Source organism: Phalacrocorax aristotelis, chromosome 3 (assembly GCF_949628215.1).
Source record: "Phalacrocorax aristotelis chromosome 3, bGulAri2.1, whole genome shotgun sequence".
Lineage (NCBI taxonomy): Eukaryota > Metazoa > Chordata > Aves > Suliformes > Phalacrocoracidae > Phalacrocorax > Phalacrocorax aristotelis.
In genome coordinates, this window is record NC_134278.1 from 102,613,770 (window position 1) to 102,636,845 (window position 23,076).

Sequence of the window (23,076 nt, forward strand, 5' to 3'; positions counted from 1 at the left end):
CCCGGGATTTGGCAGCTGTTCTTCCTCCCGGGTTTGCCAAGACGGGGCGTCCAGGGCTGCTCCTCGGTGCCGGTGCCCGTGCCGTGGGCAGAGCCAGCCCCGCGGGCAGCAGGCACGTACCCCCGCAGCCCCATCCCGCTCCAGGCTCGGGGGCCAGGGGAAAGGCGGACACGCAGGCAGCTATTCCCCTCAGGAACGGCGACGGGGAGGCGGCACCCTCACCCACCCTCCCCGCCTCCTCAGGGCGGGCCCCGCCGCCTCTCCCGGTCTGCGACCGCGAGCGGCCACGTCGCTGGCCGGAGGAGGAGGAGAAAGAGGAGGAGGACGGCCGTGAGCGTGACCCCGGCCCGAGGCGGAGTGACCCCACCGCCTCAGGGGCCGCCCCCCGCCCCGCCGGCTGCCGGGGCCGCGCATGCGGCCTGCGCGGCGCCGGTCGTGAGGGAAGTCTGCCACCGTTTCCGGGTTGGCGGCGGTACCGCCATGTCGTGCGCGCTGGTTCACTTCGGCCACTTCCAGGACCTGGAGGCGGCTCGCGACTTCCTCTGCCCACAGCGCCGCCAAGGCGGCGTCGCGGCCGGCAAGGAGAGCGGTGAGTCCAGCCCGCCGTGCTGGGGGCCCGGTTCGTCCCGGCCCAGCGGCGGGCCTGTTCCCTGTGGCCCCCTCGGGGCTCCGTGCGGCGGGAGCCCCCACCCTGCCGCAGCCCCCGCCCGCTGAGGAGGTGCCGGCGGCCCGCAGGGGGTGGTGGCGGGTGGGCGAGTGCTCGGCGTCGTTCCTGTGATAGAGGGCTGTGAAAGGCGGGTGTCATCCTACAGGTGCCACATCTTCACCCACAGCGTCTGATTTTCCGGGCGTTTCAGGTGTTCAGATGTTCTCAGATATCGGCCCTTATCCCGCAGTATGTAGGTGAAGCTCTTTGGCCACAGACCATGTGTGCCACAAACTTCCAGATGAAAGTTTCTGATTTTCTCCCTAAGAGGGTGCAGTTGTCTGAAGATGGTCTGGTAAAGTTAACAAATGTTGTGCACGCAGGATCATCTAATAACGCAAAATGCACTTAAAGTATACTGAAGATTTAGTTTGGCAGATTAAATTAAAAGACAGTAAGTCTTACAGCCACTACAGTCCAAAGTTGTGGACCAGATGTGGACCATTGCGTGAGGCAGTGCACAGAGCGAGCGGAGCTGTCTGGAACAGAAGCTGTATTCTCAACAAACAAGGGCCAACAGATCTGTGCCCAGGGTAGACAGTACAGGGAAATGAGATGCTGGCCTGTGTGTTGTTAGTGCTGTGCTGGGTTAACTGTATTTGGATGGTGTTTTGGCTTTCTGGCAACGGCATGGAAAGGAAGTGTTTGAAGGGGGTTAATGAGGGTGCTTATAAAGTCCTCTCAACTGTAAACAGCTATGAGAGATAGCAGCAAGGTGCTTATTAAAAAAGCTTGAAAGGTCTGGGGGTGTGTGTGTGAGTCTAAGGAGGGGGGCATCATAGGATAGTTTGCGTTGGAAGGGACCTTTAAAGTCCATCAGTCCAGCCCCCTGCCACTGGCAGGGGCATCTTTCACTAGAACAGGTTGCTCAAAGCCCTGACCAACCTGACCTTGAACAGTTGCAATGATGGGATACCCATAACTTCTGTGGGCAACTTGTTTTGGTGTTTCTCCACCTTCATTGGAAAATCCTTCTTCCTTATATCCAACCTAAATCTACCCTCCTTCATTTTAAAACTGTCGGCCTTTGTCCTGTCACTACAGGCCCTGGTTAAAAAGATGACACAACAATTGTGAAATTGGTTTTTAAAGTAGCCTATATGCTCAGCTAGTTAACTTTGCCACTAAAACTTCTGTGTGCGTGTTTATATTTTATTATTGCTTTCTTTTTGTGTTCAGGATTTAATTTAATTTACTCTGTTCTTGAGATGCGCTTGGAAGAAAGTATTTCTGGAAGAATTTTATACAGCCAGTCTTCATTGTCCAAAACTTCTGGTAGAAAACAGTTATGTGACAGTACTTCTGCTTGTTGTTTGACTGCAGTAATGTTCTGAAAAATGCATAGAGATTCCATATGGCTCATATGGCTTTTCTTTTGGTATCCTCCATATCTAAAGGAGGAATTCTGGAACCATTAGGGTTCTGTTAGTGCCTCTTGAATACTGAAGATAAAAGCAAAAGATTGCAATGTGTTTGTGTTTCTAAAAGTATATGCTGAAAGAAATATTAAAATTTCTCTCCTATTTGGTGGCACATGTGAGAGAAGTTTGTGTAAAATAACTTTTGGATATTTTTGTTAGAGTAGATTTATCAAATGGCATCTGTAAAGAGAGAAAACATTTAGTATGTTGTAAAACCACAAAAATGATAGAAGGAAAGAAGGAACATGTTCTAAAATGTGCTGTTCTTCCATTTTAATGAGTTGGCTGTATTCTGGACTATTTTTATATTTGCTCATTCAGTCATCAAGGCAGAGTGTCAGAATCGAGTATTTTTCAAAATACTGCTGATTTAGGCTTTTTGAAATCTTTTGGATTTGTGCTGGTAACTTTTTGATACTACAGCTGTTTTCATGGTTCAGGATGTAAGTGAACATAAGCAAGTAAGAGTTCCGAAAGTGACTTCTACATAAGATTTTGAAGCAGAAATCCTTAGTGCTTTGGTCTGTGACAGGGAGAAACATTGTTACAACTTGCAGAGGTATCTTAAGTTAGAAATGAGTAAACTGTGCAGATATCCTAAGTTAGAAAAAAACGGATTTGGCTGCATGCAGCAGGAGATTCTCTTCCTGTTACACTTGTTTCTCCAAATCTGCTTTGCGGCTACTTTGCGGCCTAGCCAACTGAATACTTAAGCTGCATATTGCATTTTATGGCACAAAGAGCCAAGGCAAATATTTTTTAACTGAGCAAGATATAAACGTGGGGTTTTTTTATCAAGGAATGCTTTAATAAAAACTGTTCTATCGGCAGAATGCACGGTTTTAAAACAGTTTATAAAGTTTTTAAACATACAACTTTAATAAAATTTAGCTTTTAATCTGCTTTTATATTTTTACTCTTATGGGGAAAAAACTAATGAGTAGTTTGTTTTTTACTGAGAAGTTCAACAACGAAAATATCTTCATTTGCTATCAAATACAACTTTTGTACTAAACTTAATATCTATGTAATTGATTATATGTGAACAAGCATAGCTTAATAAATGTATGTCGAAATTAAAAGTATTTTTTTATTTTAAACTGGAGAACTGGCACCTTTTATTTACTTTTGTTTCTTGTGTGCTTTTTTTAAATTTACACTGCATTTGTATGGAAACCCTTTCACTAGTATTTAACTTCAGATTTAAGTACAAAATATTAGCTACCTTAGGAAAATTTCTTATTAAATATTTTTATTTTTAAAAAGTGTTTTAATTAACAAATTGGTTAGTCATAACTTAATGTTTTAGGTGCTTTGTAGAATTTTCAAAAGTGCCAGTCAGATTTTGGATAACAAATGTTTTTAAAAAGGTGCCTCCATGTTCTTCAGTGTGTGGGTTCTTGGGTTTTTGTTGGAAGCTATAGGTCTTATCTTTTTTGGTTTCTTAGTTATAGATCAGAGAATTTTTTCTGCTGTTTTAGCTTTGGTCGTTTTTTCATTCTAATCATAATATTTTCTGTGAGTCTGGCTCACGGCACTCTGGGGTGGTTAAGGTGAAAGCATTTTTGTAGATACATTTTAAAGGAAAATAATTTGCTTCTGAAAATACAAGCAGTTTACGTTTCTAAATCACTATATGATACTGTGACTTTTATTAAAGTTTGAAGTTAGATGCCTTTAGTATGAATAAAAAGGCTGTGCCTTATCACCTAGTTGTATTTGACATAGCGACATATTTAATTTAGTTACAAGAAGGTAAGCGAAGCTGTCAATTTCAATTTTAATTTGAAAAGGCTTATCAAAGTGCTATGTATATTAAAAATATAGATGTAGGTAACTGACTTAAAAAAAAACAAACCTGCATTTTTATTCTAAAGGGAACTTTATTATTTTTTTCTTTCCTTTGTAGAGGTAAATATTTAAACACATTCAATGGTAGAAAAAGATGATGGAAAGCATCCTGTCAACTTCAACTTCATTTAATCTTTTCCTGTAGCCCAACAGTTTGTCTAGTTTGTGCAAAGGACATACTTGTCTGTTAAACTGGGGAGGGAAAAAAAAGGTGTCCTCCTCCTTTGATCCTCATGTAAAATCAGTTCTGCAGGTGCCTGTTTCCTCCCAGGTCAGGAAACACTGGAAGGAAGTATTCATGTTGTTCTCCTTGCTTGCGTTAATGCAATTGCATGTTAAGATTGCTAATAACACAATGCTCAGATAATTTAAGAAGCACTCATAGGCTGTTAAGGTGACCATTGATCTGTAGTGATAGAAATATATAGCTACTTTTTAGTTATATGTATTAGAATAAAAGGTGTTGGGGTAGATCTTACCTCACGTGGCTTAAATAAATAAAAACGGTATTATGGAGTAAACTGGTTAAGGATGCATCATATGGAATTTCCATTCCTTTATTCCCTAGGAAAAAAAGGGGTTGAATGCTTTTCCATGTTTTAATGAACAGGACTAATAAAGCATGAGAATTTAAAATTATTGGGAAAATTGAATGCTAATTATGAGGCACAAATGCTCTGTGGAGCCTGAGCCTAGTGGTATCGAAGTGGCTTTGAGAACCGCTGTCTCAAATGTGCAAACACTGGGAATAGAAGTGCTTCCATTACATTTAATTTGACAGCTTGCTATGTTGAAGATGTTTTGGGATGCATGTTGGCTGGATCAGAAGACAGCTGTACCAGTTAACTCCATTATACAGCTGTCTATAATAAGGCGTACACATGAATGAAAAAAATCCATTTATTTGCAAAATGTGATCAAGCTTCACAGTCATAACAGAATTTTAGCAGTAAGAAATTAATGGATATTTAACTGAAAAGAGCAGAAAATTGAGTAATGAAGACAACATTTGCTCTAATCTTTATAATCTGAAGAATTTAACAACTTGAATTGATATGTCTCTGGTCTTCCAGTAGACTCTGAGCTTGAACTGTGTGTTTTAAAACATTTGATAGGCTTCATGACAGCAATTCAGTGACATAGCCAGGTAGGACTGCTGCTAGCTGAACTTTGGGGGTATAATATGGAATAAAAAAAAATCAGTATTTTCCTGGTGTGCAGATATTTTTAGTTCCCCCACATGTGTTTATCTCCCATTACCTAAATGAAATTAATAAGAAAAAATAACCCAAACCCAAACTTGTCCTTGGGAGTTCCCAAGCAGTTATACCCGCATCAGTGGTAGTGAGCTGACAACTTCAGAGTGGCACGTGGCACAACACACAGCTTTCAGATGCTGCTGCTTGTTTGGGGAGGGGGTGTGTGTGTGTGAATAAATCAACCCCCTGATTTAGGGGGTTGCTCCAAGCTATGAGGGGTTACTTTACAGCTTCTTTTTACAGTAGGAATGATGGCTTAAGCCTGGCGAAGGAACTCTCCAAAATCCAGCCCTGTTACATTGACAGCATCCTGAAAATGCTCTTCAGCCCAGTTTCTCTGAACAACATCTTCAGAGCTGTCCTTGCATGCTCTCCTTTATCTGGATCAATTAATTTAACTCAGAAAAACAGAAGGCCAGGCTTTTTATTTCAGGGTTGCAGACAAGGTTATAAAGGAAAAAAAACCCGATTACAAAATCAAATTCTAGATTGCATTTAACAGTAGGGTGGTTCTTAACTGTTTCTGTATCCCTATTACTGAATTTGGTATATTCGTACTGAAGAGTCTTCTGACAAGCTCTCTTGTAGTGGCTCTTTAATCAGATCCTCTTTCTTCAGATTGCATTATATACATTTAAGATTCACTTCATTCAGTTTTCACTAAAATATAAAAATACACACTCTACCTGCACTGTTACATCTGTAATATTTAATACATTCTGAGATGTAGGGAAGACTAAATGACATGCTTTCAACACAGATGACAGAATGGTGTCAGAGTACTTTGTCCAAATTATCTTCACACTTGAGTTATTTTCTGCCTTAGCACCTTCTTTACTGGATAGGCTTCCTTTTTTCTTGGTATAACTTAAGCTGTCACTTGCCCCTGAAAGAAAGCTGAAATACTATGTTTTGTATGCAGTCTGTTTCATTTATTTCCTGTGCTATGTAGCATCACAAAGCTTCCCCCCTCCCCATGGTACCTCAAACTTTGTTTTTGGAGTTAAGTTACAACTGTAAGCCATGGAAACTTGCAGTTTAAAGCATCTCTGTAGTACCTGGATTACTTTTAACTTGGTTGGCTTTTATTCTGTTGGGAGCAGCTGTGACCACCTAAAGGAAGAGGAATTGCTCAAGTGGTTCTTTGTCAGATTAGTGAGCTAACTTAGTTTGAGTGTCAACTTTTTTCCACTTACGATGTCTGAAGTGATAAGAGAAATCAAATATAATACTAGTCTCAAAAGGAGCATCTTAGTAATGCTGGCAAAACAACCTAATGTATTTGTCAGTCTCCATGTTAGAGGAGCTTTGGAAATAAATGGCCTATGATTACTGAATAGCAAGAAGATTCTAAACTATTTCTAAAAGTCCTTGGCCTGAAGAGAGGAGAAACTGCTTCTATTTCTTCACTAATTATGCAATCCAGTGGGATCAGAATAGCAGTAAATATACATAGAAAAAACCTGAAACTCTTGCACTTAATAAGCAATCATTTCTTGCACTATTACTTAATTTTATAAATCCTTAAAGCATGGTTGGGAAACAAGGTGGAAGATCATAAGCCCAACAAACTACACACATGCACAACAAACCACACACAAGTGGTGTGGTTTAACCCCAGTCAGCAATTTAAGCACCACACAGCCACTTGCTCACTCCCCCTACAGTGGGTAGGGAAGAGAATTGGAAAGGTAAAAGTGAGAAAACTTGTGGGTTGAAATAAAGACAGTTTAGCAGGTAAATCAAAAGTTGCACAAGCAAAGCAAAAGAAGGAATTATTAGTTCACCACTTGCCATGAGCATGCAGGTGTTCAGCCATCTCTGGGAAAGCAGGCCTCCATCATGTGTAATGGATACCTGGGAAAACAAATGCTGTTACTCTGAATGTCACTTATGTGTTACATTATGTTACATTATAACACTGTCAAGTGCTGGTGGATGGGAAAGTCTCTGCAAGCCCGCAGCCTCCATGGGATGTTTTGTAACTCATTGGCACAGGTGAATAACTGTGCTTTGAGTTAAAGCATTACAGGTGTATCCCTCTGCATCTCTGTCCATTGTTTCAGAGGTTAGTTACATATTGCCTAATACCCTGCTTCACTAGACGTTGCATAGGTGACGTGTCTGAATGAAATGGGTAAGGAAACGATTTTATTTTTAATTTAATCTCTTAAAAAATGTATCAAAACAAGGAAGGAATGCATGCAGGGGCTTCAGAAATACACGATTAGTGTGTACGGGGCAGTCTATACAGCATGGAGGCTGGATATGAAGGAGTAAGCTTGTGAGCCCTTGTAAGCTGGAGGAGCTGCTGACTTTGCAGAACAGGTCACAGTTCTGAAAGATGTCTGCAGCTTCATCAGTGGGATGGTGCCTCAGCATTACCTCATTTTTCCATCCTTTTTTGATTGATCTAGCTTCACCTGAGGAAGATGACAACCACTCTGACAATGTAGCTGTTCACAAAGGGGCAGCAAGAATCCTCGCTGTTAAAATTTTATGTTGGGTGTTCAGTCTCAGAATGGAAGTGTCTGAGATTTCTTGGAAAGGTTGGTCTCCCCTGAGCTGTAGGGGAAGGCATTGGCCCTGACTGTGTTTCTTGGATATGGTTATGTTTCTCTCTGGGCTGTGGCACACTGGCAGATTTCTTTCCCCAATGAATTTTATAGGAAGGAGATTTTGTTGCCTTTTGAGAAAATAAAATGCAAACAGAAGTAGAATTTTGTTAGCTATCTTAAACTAAACATTGAAGTTAGTTATTGCTTCTTGCAGTTTATATTCAAAAGTATTTGCCATAATTCTCCTTTATATATTTGTACACTGGAACATTCTCAACCTCAAATGAGACTGTGACCCTTGGAAGCTTGTTGCATATATAGCTATGCGTGAAATAACAGTGCAGTCAGATCTGTATTAATGATGATGCAGTAAAACTGGCTGACTCAACCATTTTGTAGATGGTATAGACCTTCCAATTTTAGCAAAGGTTATTCATAGGGTGGGTGTTTTGTCTTCTACAGTCTTGTGAAATACCTTCTCAACAGCATTGGTGGAAAGTTTCTTAAGCTAAAATATTTTTTTTAAAGTTTTTTTCTCTTTGTTAGCCATATGAAATTAAAAAAAAAATTACCTGAACAGACAGAATACAGATTTCTGTTTTCTTGCCCTGGATTCTGCCTTGCTTTGTTTGGTAGCAAAGGAGCCAGAGTTTTTAGACCAAATAAAATTGCAGTGTTTGTGATGGAAACCTCGTTATCCATCCAAAATGGCAAAAGCTTTCTTGTTTAAAACAGAAATTAAACTAATTTGAGACATGGCATTTAAACTTCTTAAAGTAAATGTATCCATGACATCAGTTAATGAAAACTTGAAAGAAATATATTGAACTCTTATTGATTTACTGCTTCAAATTTCATGTTGCTGACTTCCATCCAGAAGCACTACTTGGCTTTTCTACTGAACTACAGGGATACTTATCGACTTATTGAGGGTCCCAATGATGGTGGTGTTTGAGAATTGTACGTCTTTTACTACTAAATGACTGTGTATAATTACCTTTTCCATGGGATTTTACATTCACCTTAAATCCTGTGTTTTTAGATGAAAGAATTTCAGATTTTTTTTATATGACCAATATATTAACTCTGATAAGACAACAGAAGTAGGCCTGCCTCTGTGAATCTCTGTTTTCTCAGATGGTTTGCAAGGTATTTGTGAGGTATTTTGTAAGCTTGTGGTTTCTCTGAGGTTTCTGAATGACATAATTGAAACTGATCAGTGTCTTGTTAGTTTTCCTCTGTATTGTCTTATAAAGAGGTGCTCATTTTCCCCTCAGAGGCCACAGCTTCAGCTCAGATTTGCTTTGGGAGTGGTGGTGGTGGGATCTGCATTATCCTGGGCTCAGGTGTTTTGTTCATCTGACAAACAGATTAATTTCCATGTCCTGTTAAAATGAACTCATGCTGCTACTGGCTGATTCTGCAATTGACTTAAACCAATCCAAAATCCATCATTATGAAAAGGAAGATATTTTACTTATGTGTAGAAATATTATTTCTCATAAAAATATGTGTATGTCATTCTTGTGGTGTGTTTCAGGTCTTCTTACGTCAGTTAGTAAGGTATCTGGGGACAGGTGCATGAAGTCCTGAAGGGTTGGAGAGAGCCTGCTGTCTGCTCACTTTCCCTCTGTATCTGCCTGATATGTACAAGATTTTGTTGTCTTTGGAATAGTAACAATTAGATATATTGAGCTAAAGCCTGAATTTTGCCATGAGGTCTTAGGTCTCTGTACCTGTTGGGGAAAGTTTTTGTCAAGTGGACACATACCATTTCCCCCTCTTATGCCCTCACTCTTTGCTTCAGTTTACTGTATAAAACTAGAAATCTATCTTGACTTTCTTGAAATGTCTGTGGAGAAACTGGGAAAAGACAAATTTAATTGAATAATTTGTTCTCGTAAAGTGCAGAGAGGCGCTGTTGAGGGATCAGTGATGTGTTATACTGGGCACTGTAAGATGTTACTTGTCCTGAGTTCTGTCACAATTAGACACAGGTGTTACACCTGTTTCCAGTTTGTACTTAGGTTACATCTTCTGTTATTACTTTTCTGTAGTGTCAAAAATGGAAGTAAATACAGAGAAGTAAGACAGCCATTTCTACCACTTCATGGTTCTTTCTGTAGAACTCATTTAGTATTTGCTGTGAATGAAGTTCTAATGCATTGGTGGGGAAAGGAAAACAACCACCAGCAATCCTTTTTGATTGTTTTTCGTGGCCTATGCTGTATTCATGTGAGAAATCTTTTTTCATTTAAAGCAGGCAAATCAACGAGCTGGGAAGATGGTGGCTGGGGAGGCTGGGATGAAGCAGAATTACAAGAACCTGTGAGTTCATATGTATAAGTTTTCATTGCTAACTTGCCTATTCTAAAAGACTTTTCCAATTGTGTGTGTGGTGGTGGTTTGATTTTTTTTTTTCCCTCCTAAATAGTTATCACCTGAGCAAGAAGGGGTCTTGACCAGTGTTTTAATTGTGGCTGTTTTTCCCTTGTCCTGTAAATTTTTCTAAATATAGCTTGGATGTTACCTATTGTGATAATTACTTATTCTTGTATTCTTTAGGTTTTTTTCTCACTAGAGTACACACATATCTTTCTGGGCTGCTGCAGCTGGGGTTATCTTTTTTGTCCTATAGCTAGTGAGAGACAGTAGGGCATAGCAGTGGAGTTATAATAATCTACCATTAATACAAATCAAGGACTCCTAAATCAGGAACCACCGGTGCAAGCATCTCCATAAAAGGCGTAGTACTCCTTTTACGTTGTGATATGTGGATGGTGTTACAGGAGGGGTCAAATTGCATATGTAGGATGGGGCAGCACAGTTGCTCTTTAAAGGGGGAAAAACATCTCTCTGTCCAACTAGTTCAACTAAGAATAACACAGCTGGTCTGTAATTTTTGGTAAGTCTGAGGCTTCTGGCTGCCAGCTGACTTGCATAAAATGTGAGGGAAACTGTCTGTGTAGAAATCTTCTGCACCTGAATGAATCATCTGAACAGAATTACTTGATTAATTCCCTGTTAGAGCTGAGGGGGTAGACTGAGGAATCCAGACCGCACTTTGCTAACAAACCTCTTGTATCTGCTATCTTTATCTCAGTATGCAGGAAGTACGCCCAAGGAGTTGGGCAGTATCCTTGTAAGTACTTACTTCAGCAGGGAAGCAGATTTTTTTCAGCTGAGGTGAGAAACAAATTGAAATGAGCATGGTGTCTTCCAGGGATGAATCACTAATGCTGATACCAGGGAATACCAAGAGTATAAAAACTTCTAAATAGGATGGGTATTCAGCTCCTGTATAATTGCCATGAAATGCGTGTGTTTCTCAGGCCACATCTTTGTAAGATGTGCTGTAAAGTTTATAACTTAATGAGGGTAACAAATGGTTTGCTTACTACTTATGTTGTAATTTGATAGAACCAGCAGGTGTTGCTAAATTGAAATTGTCGTCTTTTTCACTCTTTAAAATGTCAAACTCTTCTGCTAGGTAGTTCGCACCCTTATTGCTAAATCCCCCTTCTTCTCTGCTTCCTTATGTTCCTCCAAAGTTGCTAATGGTTCCAGGTCAAACACTTCAGAAAGAAAGAACTGTCATCCACAGCAAACAGGTCATTCTGTGTAGAAGCATATAAATATGTGAGTATGAATGTCTGAACACATACCAAAATGAGTGCATCAGTCTAGTGCAGAGTTGAGAATTATTAGTATAATGTAACAATTAATTTCCTTTTTAAAACTTTTAACTGTTGGTTGATGTGCATTATAGCTGGTGTAGAATGCATCTTTTCTTGGAATTATTCAAGTCATCTGTAAAAGTATTTCATGGAACACAGCAACTTTTGAGAAGGTGTTGAAAATTAAAAAAAAAAAGAAAAATTAAAATTTAAAAAAGTTTTCTTCCACGAGGAGTCTTTTAATGGAACTGATTAGCTATTTTGTAGGGATGGTGATGTTGAAATCCTGTCTTAAATCCTGATTTTAATCATTCTGTCTTTCAACTTCTAAAGTGGTTTCTTTTGCAAGTTTGGTGCTTTTCCTGTTTTAACTCTTAGCTTGTTTTTGCCATTAACATGAGATGGCCATATTTTGTCTTCAGATTTCAAGCTCTTTGTTTATGCATGCAGGTAACTTCATTTAAATTCTCTGAGATATAATTTTGATTCCTTTTAATCCTTAGAGAGGCCTTTAATTTCTGTTTCTTTTTCCTGAGTTTGAAAATCATTACATTAAAAACTTCTAAAAGGATTTTCTTTGGGTGTTGGTTATATGTTTTTACACACGATACATTTATCTCTGTCATGAGCAGTTAAAGTTGTCACGAGTATTCCAGTCTACTTCATCACCTCTTTATAAAAGTTTTGCAAAATGTCAGTTATTAGGGAAAATGTGTTGCTATAGAACTTGCTATCCATTGACAGACAAAAATGACATGAAAATGGGATGTCGTCTTGCACAAAGCAAGTGATAGTGCGGGCAAAGGTGGGTAGCTGAATATTTGTACTGTGCTAAGGTAGACTTTGATGGACACACAGGGTATTCTAGTATGCACAGAGTAACTGTTTTTATGGTACAACCCTTTAAAAGGAAAGGAATATAACTAATAGTTGATTATGAGTATGCTATATAAATTCTTCCTCCAGTTTTTTTTTCTGCCTGGAGTAGATGTGTATATTTTCAAGTCCATGCAACTTTATTACAACAGAATAAATTGTACAGATCAGAAAATGATCACTACTATGAAGTGAAGTTTTTGGGCTTTGTGTATAGCTGCTTTGAGATACTAGAGGGTGGAGTAATACTTGGAGGGCTAGGAGGAGGTAGGGTTGGATATGTGGCTATGAAAATGGATAACATGGACAGGGGAAAGTGATTTTATTGCTGTGATTAAGGTAAGATGATGGAACTAAGAAAGCAGGAATAGCATCTCTGAGATACATTGCAGCAGCCTGTTCAAAACTTATTACCTACTTCTTGCCTTTGAGCTGTGATTAGCAGGAGCTACTGTGTTTGTTCTTCAGTCAAATATTTGGCTTGTTGCTCAGAGGAAAAAAAGATGCAGTCATTTTGCTTTTATACGTAATGATGGTATCTAACTTACCTGTCATAAAACCCTGAAAAATTTGACGCTTCTTAGTATGACTTGTTAAATTTTTGGTTTGAATTTGTTTCTTTGTAAAGTTCCTTGTTGTGGAAAGGCATATGATGATACCCGGTTGGACGTTACTTTGAGGCTTTAGTGTGAATGCCAGCTTAGTTATTGTAGTCATATATTTACTCAATGCTGGTCAACGTATAAGCTTGGATGAATTGTTTATTTTGAGTGTGGATTATAATGAGAATAACTAAAGATACTCTTTCCAGTCTCTAACCAATAATAATGAAACTTTAAGTCTCATTCTTTTAGCATCTCTTTGGTGAAAGGAGAAGATTTAGAGAAAAGTTAGTGATGAGTGCTTGTTTTCTGTTTTGTAAACACGCAGATAGAATTAGTGAAAGGTTGTTGCATTTCTTTTAGCTTTTCATGCAAGTTGGAGCTCTAGTGACTTGACAGGTAGTAGTCCATTTGGCGCTGGTATTGAGGGCAAGCCAAAACGTCACAAATCTTGCAGGTGCTGCTGTATTTAAAAGTTGTTGCAAACGTTGACTAAAGCTTTACCTGTAGGAAGAAGAGGAATCTGTTTCCAAGAACCAGAGAAATTACTGGCTTCAGGACTGTGTGTTGTCCTTGTCACCAACAAATGACCTGATGGTGATAGCTAATGAACAGAAAGCAGTCTTTTTAGTGCGTAAGTATGCATTCTGCTAAGTACATATACTGGTACATTTAATAGTAATTTAATTTAATAGTAATCGGGACAAGATTGTGTCGTCATGCCACACCCCGCCTACTTACTCCCAAGTCATACCTTCAAGAATTGTGTGGAGTGTTTTATAGTACACATCATGCATTTTCTAGGTATTGCTTGGCAATAAATAGTTTTGGTTTTACTTCTCAGCTATGTTTTGATCTGAGAAAACTATTTTGTTATGAATAATTAAATTTAATATATACTCTGCACAGTTTTTTGAGATCCTCGGAGATATAGACATTAATTGTGCCCGATAAGCAAACCAAAACTGTTGTATTTATTTTAGCAATTAAATATTTGACCTTATATTTCTTCTCCCTTGAAAAAAATGAGCTACTTGAGCCACTTGGAGGAAGGAGTACAGAGGTGGAATGCTTTTGTAAGGTTTCCACGTTTGGTAGAAAATTATTCTTCATCTTGATGAATGCGTGGCTTTATATTTGGCTCTAAAGCAGGGCGCTCTGAACTCTTTTGAAGGTACCCTTAGTAATATATGAACATTGATCAGCCAGCTGCCCTTTACATATGTGCTGTTGCCTAGGGTGCTGGTGCTATTAACAGCTGCAGTTGGTGGCACGTGAGCATGGTGAAGGGAAACCTCCTGACGTGGGGAATATTATACCATTTTAAAACAAAGCCAGGCTGTTGAAGCTCAGAGGTGCCTAATTAGGCAGATTGCATTGAGTTGTCGTGCTGCATGTGTCATTCCCTGCAAAGCTGTGTGTTCTAAAACTGATGGAGGTTAGTCACTAATTTTTCACAGAAAATTAAAAGATAGCAATATTCCTCAGAATGTTCCTATTGGATCAAAATAAGGAGATGATTTAGCTGACCTGCTGGAGAACTGCTTCTGCTGAACTGCACAGTGGCAACTTACCACACAATGGTCCCTGTGTCTCAGGTTTTATGTGTCAGACCAATGACACAATGCTAATTTTTTTTTTCATTTTTCTACTGGCACCTGGGAGATGATTCAACAATCAAATGTAATCTGTAATAGCACCCCGTGAATAACAAAGTGTGGTCTTTTCTAACCTTGATTATGATGGGATGATCAAAAATTGTCAGATTTAATGTAAGATTACCATGTGTTTCTTGGGGATTAAAATGAAAATTTTCTATTTGTTTAAGCTCATCTTCAGTAATCGTCCCAGAAGAAGTTTGCCCTTGCTTAGTACTTTTCTCCTAAGGATCCCTGTTTCATTAATTGAACCTTTTAAAATGTGCTGAAGTACATATTGCTGTGTAAATCTTTTTAAATGAAACTAGGCATTTCAGAATTTCAGTAGTGTGTTGTTCCATGCAAATTTCTAAGGAAATGTGGGAGTTTCTAAAGAAGTCAATAAAAAATGTAGTATTATTTTTATGGTCTTCAGGGTTTGTAATTGATACTTCATCTAAGTGTGATGGGATGTATTGTACAGAAGAGGTGGATTAGGAATAGAACTACATCTGTGAGATGCAAGACATTACAGTTTTATAGATGGTGTCTTTATTCTTAATGGCAGCTAAATGGAAGCACAGTGACAAGGGAAAAGAGGAAATGCAGTATGCTGTTGGTTGGAGTGGCTCTCTGAATGTTGAAGAAGGGTAGGTGTTGAAATGCAACTGTGATTAAAATGTCAGTTTAACATTTATTAATTAGCGTTTTACTTGTTCTTTTTTCTTTTTTCTTCTTTTGTCCAAGTGCATTCATGGTATTACACATTTTAATGTTGAAAACAGAAATGGAGGAACGTGGGTGGTCAGAAACATTGTCTGCAAACTCTTTATGCATAGTATGATATCTCAGGACAAATCAAGACAAATTAACAAGAGATATTGTGTGTGCACATTAGTGTATTTGCATATTATGTAGACATTTTAATAGATCTGGGCTATCACATTTTTAATAAGTTCCTGTTCTAAAAGGAAAAAGAAAGTGTATGTGCCCTTTTTGAAAATCTATTTTTATAGTAGAGATGAAATTTTGTTAGGGGATGTTGCAACTGGAAATGTATGAAGTTGTTTCAGTAAAACTTCTCTTAATTTTCAAAACCTTAAGCAGATATAAAGTCATCTCTCCGATCAAGAAGTCACTCCAGTGAGCATTCATGTGATGGAAAAAGTGTTCATCTTTTGAGATGCAGTGAACTTCACCTATGTTTTTAATTTTTTTTTACCTCCCTCGTAAATATCCTCTTACATGTTTCAGTCACTTTTAGAAGTGGTTTTGGGCTCCAAGTCATTTAGCGGACTTGGGAAATTTGCTTGGGTCATATATTTGGTATTTATACAATATTTCTGCTTGATCTCTCTTCAAATAACCAGACAGATGCTCTGTCAAATCTCCCATATGGAAGAGGATTTTGCATTTCGTTATTAAGTTTGCAGCCTTGAGCTGTTGTCTGTATTTGAACATAACTCCCTATTGGCTTCAAACTTCTGTTATGCTGCAGGAGGTCTTGACTTAATCAGCCTCTCTCCAATCTGTAAAAACCATAACCTTTTTTTATAAGCCTGCTGCTGCCACACATGTATTTGAACTGTTTTATGTGCATCTCTAAGTTTATTTTTTTCTCCACCCCCCCCCCCCCCCCCCATTCTACCACTGAAATTGCCCTTTCATCCTTTATTTAAAAAAATGAAAATAAATTGTTTGGAGGTTGGTTTCTTACTACTGCCAGAGACACTATCATATGGAGCAGGTAGCTTTCTTTAGATAGACACAGTTATATTCACTATTCTTGATTTAAATCTTGAATGTTTCCTGTAGGGGAGGGTTCTATTTCTGTGAAAGTGTGAATATGGCAGTTACTGTCAGACTGTTGAAAGACACGACTTCTTTTTTTGCTCAAAGTTGGCTTCAACTGATAACATTCTGTGGTGGCTAACCTTTGCTATGGGAAGATGAGATTTCACTGAGATACTTAACGTTGCTTTGAAGTTGTAATTGAATTGCAACTCACGTCAGACTTGCATTTAGGAAGCTTTTTTTCTGCAATTGTCTAGCCTGATTATTTAATCACTCCTTGGGGAATGAAGGTGATCTGAACTGCAAATAATCAACAGTACTGCAGGCATATATGCTTTAAGTGCTGTTTAGGATGTCGTCTTGATTTTATATGCTCTTTCAGAAAACCTTTGTACTGCTTCTGTTTCCCCAGACAGTGTAAAACTCTCTATTGTGGTAACAAATAACTTTTGATCTAAGATATTGAGACCTGCTCATCTGCTTGTGTTCTGTATGCTTTGCCTGCCATGCATTGAGCATGTTCAGTTATTGCATTAACTGGGAAGACCATGTTAGCTTTTCAAATGCTCTCAAATTATAAAGCAGTGAAATGAAATGGATATAAAATCTACCTAATTGTGTAACATATTTTAAAAATTTATTTTGATAAGTATAGTTCAGTTGTGTTTTTTTTTTTTAAAAAAGTGGTTGTTCTTGGTATATGATGATAGGTCAGAACAGATTTTTTACCTTTAGGTACATGAGATTTAACTTGAATCTGTACTGAAGAGTACTGGCAGAATAATCAGTCTGTGAACGATGAAAGACAACAAGGTGTAATAAGCACTCATGCAATCTATTTGGGCACTCTTGAACTTGGAATTAAAAATGTCTTTAAGTTGCTGCCTTTTTAGTATGAATTTGATAAATTGTGTGCTGCGTTAATATGTTGTTAAAGTACTTAAAATGCTGACTTGCAAGATCTCTTTTGTAGAGCAAAATTTAACAACTGGATTAAAAAATGCTCATTAGTTTTATCTTTCTGTTTCTAGTGAATGTGTGAGTAGTGTTTTGTGTATCCCATTGGCAAGTCAGAAGAGGTAAGGATTGATATTCGTATGTATATGCATCATCGGTCTCCCTACATTACACTTTTGTATATCTACAATTTAGAGCAGGATATGTTTTTAATTTCTAGTATATTTTTATGAAACAGGAGTTCCACAGGCCGTCCTGACTGGACCTGCATTGTCGTTGGCTTCACCTCTGGCTATGTTCGTTTTTACACTGAGGTATGTTTCTCAGCATGGTAGGCTTACAAGCAAGGTATTGTAATAAGCATCTGTTTTTATAAAACTTCTGTTTCTGCAGATAGAGCTTTTTGCCTTCGCTCAGAAAAGGGACGGAAATGTTCATTCTTATTATTCTTTCTCTTCTAGAGTGGAGTACTGCTGCTTGCACAGCTTTTGAATGAAGATCCTGTCCTGCAACTTAAGTGCAGAACCTATGAAATTCCCAGACATCCTGGTGTCACAGAACAGGTTTTGTCAGATTATTTCAAAAGCGAAGTGGCAGTGTTATGGGGTATGGAAGGGAGTCTTCTCTGTGAATCCTCTGTGTCCTTTACCAGGTTTTGATGGGTGGACAATTCCTTAGAACAAGAGACACTGGATTTCTTATTCTAGAAGTATTCATGCCTGTATAGTTTGAGGATTCAGAATTTATTTTTATTTTTTGCTGTATTTAGTTAGCTCTATAGATTTTTTTCTGTGTTTTTCTCTGGTAACCTTGCAAAAGAAGTCTTCATTCATTTCCTGTTTATTCATTAATGTGCACAAAATACAATAATATATGGATGAAGGGAGAAAATACAACTTGACAGGTGCCAAGAGCTGTATGTGCTCATTTGCAAGAACTTACCTTAATTATTTCACAGAGAAGATAGCTGAAAATTAAAGCAATCTTTATAGGCGATAGTGCTAGGAACCTGCATGCCATTGAGTGTTTCTTGCAGAGCTCAAGCTATTTCATAGAAAAGCCAGCTTTCTTTGCTCTTTGCTGAGTTGGCATGCTTTATGCAGAAAACTAATGAAGTTACAGAAATTTCCAAGTTTGCTTTATACAAATGCTCATGTGATTTAGCATGTTTTGGGAACAGTTTTGAAATACAGAAGCATTGAGGAATTTGAGTCTTGAATTTGTATCACCAAATTGACACTTACATCCCCAAGTAGTAGTTCAGGCACTAATCCAGTTTCTGAATTTGGCTCATAAGACCTTGATACTTGCATTCTGGATGAACCTGTTTTTCTGTGGCCTTAACAAGCTGCTTTTGTGTTTTCTCCCTGACTCATAAGATATATTAAGCAACCATAAAAGTCATCACAAGAAGATAAAAATATAAAATCATGTGCCTAAATAGCTTCATCATTTATATATTGGATGGTTTAGTACTGAATTTCTGTAGTTTTGCCTTATTCTGTTGCCTGGGGTGTGTAGATATTAACTCTCTGGATGTAATCCTCATCTTCGTGTAGTTAATAGTATAAAAAGCTAGGAAAAAAGCTGCTACAACAGTAAGAGTGACCTTGTGTTTTTTCTTTTTTTTTTGTCTCCCTCCCTTATCTCATTTGCTTCCACAGAATGAAGAACTAAGTATCTTGTACCCAGCAGCAATTGTGACAATTGATGGTTTCAGCCTCTTTCAGTCCCTTCGTGCGTGTCGCAATCAGGTAGCAAGAGGTAGGTTTGAGAGGATATGTTTATTTCTGACTGTTAATAGTGCTTTACATTACATGAAATTTATTTTTTGTTTGTTAAATATCTGCTCAAGGTGAAGTTTGGATCTTCCTTGCTTGTCCATCAATATATAGGCATCTACCGCATACAAGGAAACTTCTTCCTCTATAGAAAACATTCTTGGAGCACGAGTTGTCTAAGTAGCATTGACTGCCTTGAACATTCTCACCACAATACTGTACACTGGTTTTGGCTGGGATAGAGTTAATTTTCTTCATAGTAGCTGGTATGGTCATGAGTTTTGGAGTTGTTAAGAAAACACTGTTGATAACAGAGCCATGTTTTAGCTATTGCTGAACAGTGCGTACAGTGTTCAAGGCCTCTTTAGTGTCTAACACTGCCCTGCCAGCAAGCAGGCTGGGGGTGCAGAAGAAATTGGGAGGGGATACAGCCAGGATGGCTGACCCCAACTGACCAAAGGGATATCCCACACCATATGAGGTTCAGTGATAAAAGCTTGGGGGAAAGAAGGCAGAAGGCGGTAGTGTTCGGAGTTATGGCATTTGACTTCCCAGGTAACTGTTATGCATGATGGAGCCCTGCTTTCCTGGAAATGGCTAAACACGTGCCTGCTGATGGGAAGTAGTGAATTAATTTTTCATTTTGGTTTGCTTGCATACAGAGCTTGTGCTTTACCTGTTAAACTGTCTTTATTTCAGCCCACAAGTTTTCTCACTTCTACTCTTCTGATTCTCTTCCCCATCTCCCTAGGAGGGAGCAAGTGAGCCACTGTACGGTGCTTAGACGCCCACTGGGGTTAACCCAGAGCATGCTGCTAAGGTGCTGCTTATCATGTCAGGTTGCTGATTTCACTGACTGTCAGTGAAATGCTTTTCTTCCCAGTAAGGACTTTGTGAGAAGGGATAATGCTGCGATGAAGACATTGGTAATGGTCCCTGCTTTTTGTGCTAATGCCCGAGAGCTTTTGATACCTTGTTTGATTGTGCAGCCTTTGATCCTGTTCCTTTAGTATAGTGCCTGCTCATACTCTAATTAGGAAACAGGGTCAGTTTCCTGGTGTGAGAGGAGAACCACGTAACAGTATTGTGTCGTAGATTGCATAAGTATGGGGCTGTTACAATTCTGGAAAATAAAACATCAAGCAAGTGCTGCTGCTGAATTGTTCTCCTGAATTTCCTGATGGTTGTTCTCATTGAACTTTGGATTTGTCAGATTCTTTTTTCCTACACAGCAGACCACATCAGTCATGAGGCTGGATAAAGGTGGGAAGCACAATGGGTCTGCCAGCATGACAGCATTAGGAATTGTTGGGACAGCAGCACTTAAACTAAGGCTTGAATCTTACGTAGAAGGGATGAGTGGTAAAGAACTGAGAAATGCTACTGTGGCGTGACAACTTTTCGCTGAATCACATGGGGATGGCCAGTAGGAACAGATTGCTCACTCTTTCTTCCAGTTCAGGATGAAGTGGCATGAAATGAGACTAGGTGATAGTAAATTTGAAATAAAAAGTAGATGGGTGTTTATGCAGTGTGAGGATAAACTGTGGAATTCTTTGCCAGAGGTTGATGTGGATGCTAAAAGCTTGCTTGGGCCAGAAGGAAATGGACAAATTAGTGGAGAAAAAAGCTGGGGAGGCTTAATAAGTGCTTACAGTTTACCTCTGGCTGAAAAGGTCTCTTTAGAAGCTGGTTTAGAGGAAGCATCAGATATGTGTCCTTGTTCTAATGTTCCTCCCTAGACATCTGGTTTTAGCTGTGCTCAGATCCTGATCTGGTGTGCTAAATGGGTCCTTGGGTCTATCTAATAATGTCTGTTCTTATCCTCTTAATGAAAAGGTAACATTTCCATGGGATATAAGAGAAGGCAAAATTCTTGTAAACCAGAACTTTAAAAACTGATGTTCAGTGAATCATGCAACAAATAAGAAAGAGACAGACACCATAATGAGAAATATCCATCTACTTTCACAACCAGAATGTGCTCTACTCTTTCGATGAGAGATCACCATTTGCAGAGAACTTACAGCTAGTTGTAATATCTGCAGCCAGAGTGCTGTATCTTCTTTCATTCTCGATCATTTATATTTATCGTAATAGATATTTTGAAAGTTTCAATCACCGCTTTAGTTTTACCACTGTTCTTACCTCACACTGTTACATACCTAGTGAATGTGCTGACTTCGCAAGTATTTGGCAGGTGAGTTTCCACTTAAAGATGCCCAGACCAGAGAAATGAATTGCAGTAGGATTTTAAAATTGTACAGAATATTAAACCATAAATGACTAGTAAAACAAAGCTCTCTCCAAGTACAAAATACAGTGTGATGGAATATTATGTGCAATCTTATTCAGGTAGTTTTTAAAAATGTTTTAATTTCATTAAGGTATGTATTTCAAAAGGCTATTTTAGCTCAGTGGGTGTTTAGATGTATGTTAAAGTTAGGCTATCTTGTGGCTTCAGATTGGATCAGGGTTTTTTTCCCCTCTGTTATGCTGTTACTTTGTCTTTTACTCAGTAGGACTTTTTTTGTGTTTTATGAACTTTTGTCAGCTGCAGCATCTGGCAATGAGAATGTTCAGCCTCCACCATTAGCTTATAAGAAATGGGGTTTGCAAGATGTGGATACAATTGTTGACCATGCTAGTATTGGTAAGCATTTCTGTTTAATTTCAAATATTTGGCTTAAATGAAACTGAATATTTTTGTGCTGTTAAATTTGGGGTGAGAGCAATTAGTGGTACTGGCTGGATAGAAATATAATAGTGGGAGAAGCCTGTCCTAGTGAACAATCTCATTTACCATCATCAAAAATATATTTACTTTCTCTTCTAGTCTGATTGAGCCTCCCCTCTCCACTGGAGGGGAGAAAGGATGTTACAGCTTTATCTTTCTTGTCCTCTCTTGTTTGGTAAGAAACAGCCAAGAGAGACTAGATCAGATGCAGTTATTCCCATTTCTGCCAGGTTAAAGAGCTGTCTGGCAGGTTAAGTCTGATACGGGTCTTTCCTGAGTCTAGCACATAAAGAAATAAAAATGTGAGATTGCTCAGATTTGAGCAATTTGAGATTGTCAAACTGACTTCTAGGCTTTCAAAGACTTTTACTCCTTAGGAGTTTGCAGAGTCCCAGGTTCTTGTCTGACAGGCAGATGGGAGGGACAGTAAGCTTCATTTCTCTTCCACCCTTTTCACAGAAGCAGTAAGAGGTCAGAAGGGGGCTAATGGGGCAGGTGAAGTGAATTTGGTAGATGTGCTTTTCCTGCTGAACTGTGCTGAAGTGGTTTTTTCTTCTTCTAAACAAACCAATTATGCTTCATAATTAACCTAAGTACATTAGGTTATTTCTGCTGTGTTCTTTGGAATTTCTGTGGTTAAAGCTGCTGTCCTGCCTTCACTCTGAACGTTGGTTGGTCAGTCAAGAAGGCAGGAATATATTTAGACTTTTAGAGCAATTGCATACCTTTGTTCTGAAAGTATAAGACATTCACTTTAATGTCTTTGTTAGGCATCATGACACTGTCTCCTTTTGATCAAATGAAGACCGCCTCCAATATAGGTGGATATAATGCAGCTATAAAAAACAGCCCACCTGCTATGTGTCAGTATGTTACTGTTGGATCCAATCCTTTCACTGGTTTCTTTTTTGCCCTGGAGGTATGTACTAGAAAGCTGGCTTGCTGAAACTTTGAATAATTAATCCTTCTCTTTTCTGCATGGGTGTTTCTGAAGTATTCCTGTGGTGATTTTATGCTGACGTTTCCCTGTCTTCTTGATTGTCTGAAGCTGGAATGATTTGGAGTAGATGTGGTAGTAAAGTCTACCACAGGTTCCTGCTAATGAGAAATTTTATTTTTTTATCTTAAAATTAATATAGTCAAGTAATATTTTTAATTTTTCAGATGCTAATTTATTGCCAATTAAGTAGTGTAAGTTTTTTTTTTTAAATTACTTTGAG

The 23,076-nt window shown here is 38.7% G+C and overlaps 1 protein-coding gene across 5 annotated transcripts in view; it reads left to right on the plus strand.

Annotated features, from left to right (window-relative positions):
* The first annotated feature begins 262 nt into the window (after window positions 1-262).
* RAB3GAP2 (RAB3 GTPase activating non-catalytic protein subunit 2) overlaps window positions 263-23,076 on the plus strand; it is a 47,724-nt gene continuing 24,910 nt past the window's right edge. The window contains exons 1-11 of one of the 5 annotated variants that reach the window (XM_075088841.1): window positions 563-589; window positions 10,056-10,123; window positions 11,347-11,434; window positions 13,461-13,584; window positions 15,156-15,237; window positions 17,413-17,460; window positions 17,577-17,652; window positions 17,800-17,901; window positions 19,003-19,102; window positions 21,674-21,772; window positions 22,627-22,775. In XM_075088841.1, the coding sequence (XP_074944942.1) occupies window positions 13,545-13,584; window positions 15,156-15,237; window positions 17,413-17,460; window positions 17,577-17,652; window positions 17,800-17,901; window positions 19,003-19,102; window positions 21,674-21,772; window positions 22,627-22,775 (696 nt within the window). In that variant the 5' untranslated portion in view covers window positions 563-589; window positions 10,056-10,123; window positions 11,347-11,434; window positions 13,461-13,544. Of the gene's footprint in view, window positions 590-10,055; window positions 10,124-11,346; window positions 11,435-13,460; window positions 13,585-15,155; window positions 15,238-17,412; window positions 17,461-17,576; window positions 17,653-17,799; window positions 17,945-19,002; window positions 19,103-21,673; window positions 21,773-22,626; window positions 22,776-23,076 lie in introns of those variants that run through there. The other 4 variants (XM_075088837.1, XM_075088840.1, XM_075088839.1 and 1 more) reach the window with 4 other exon arrangements.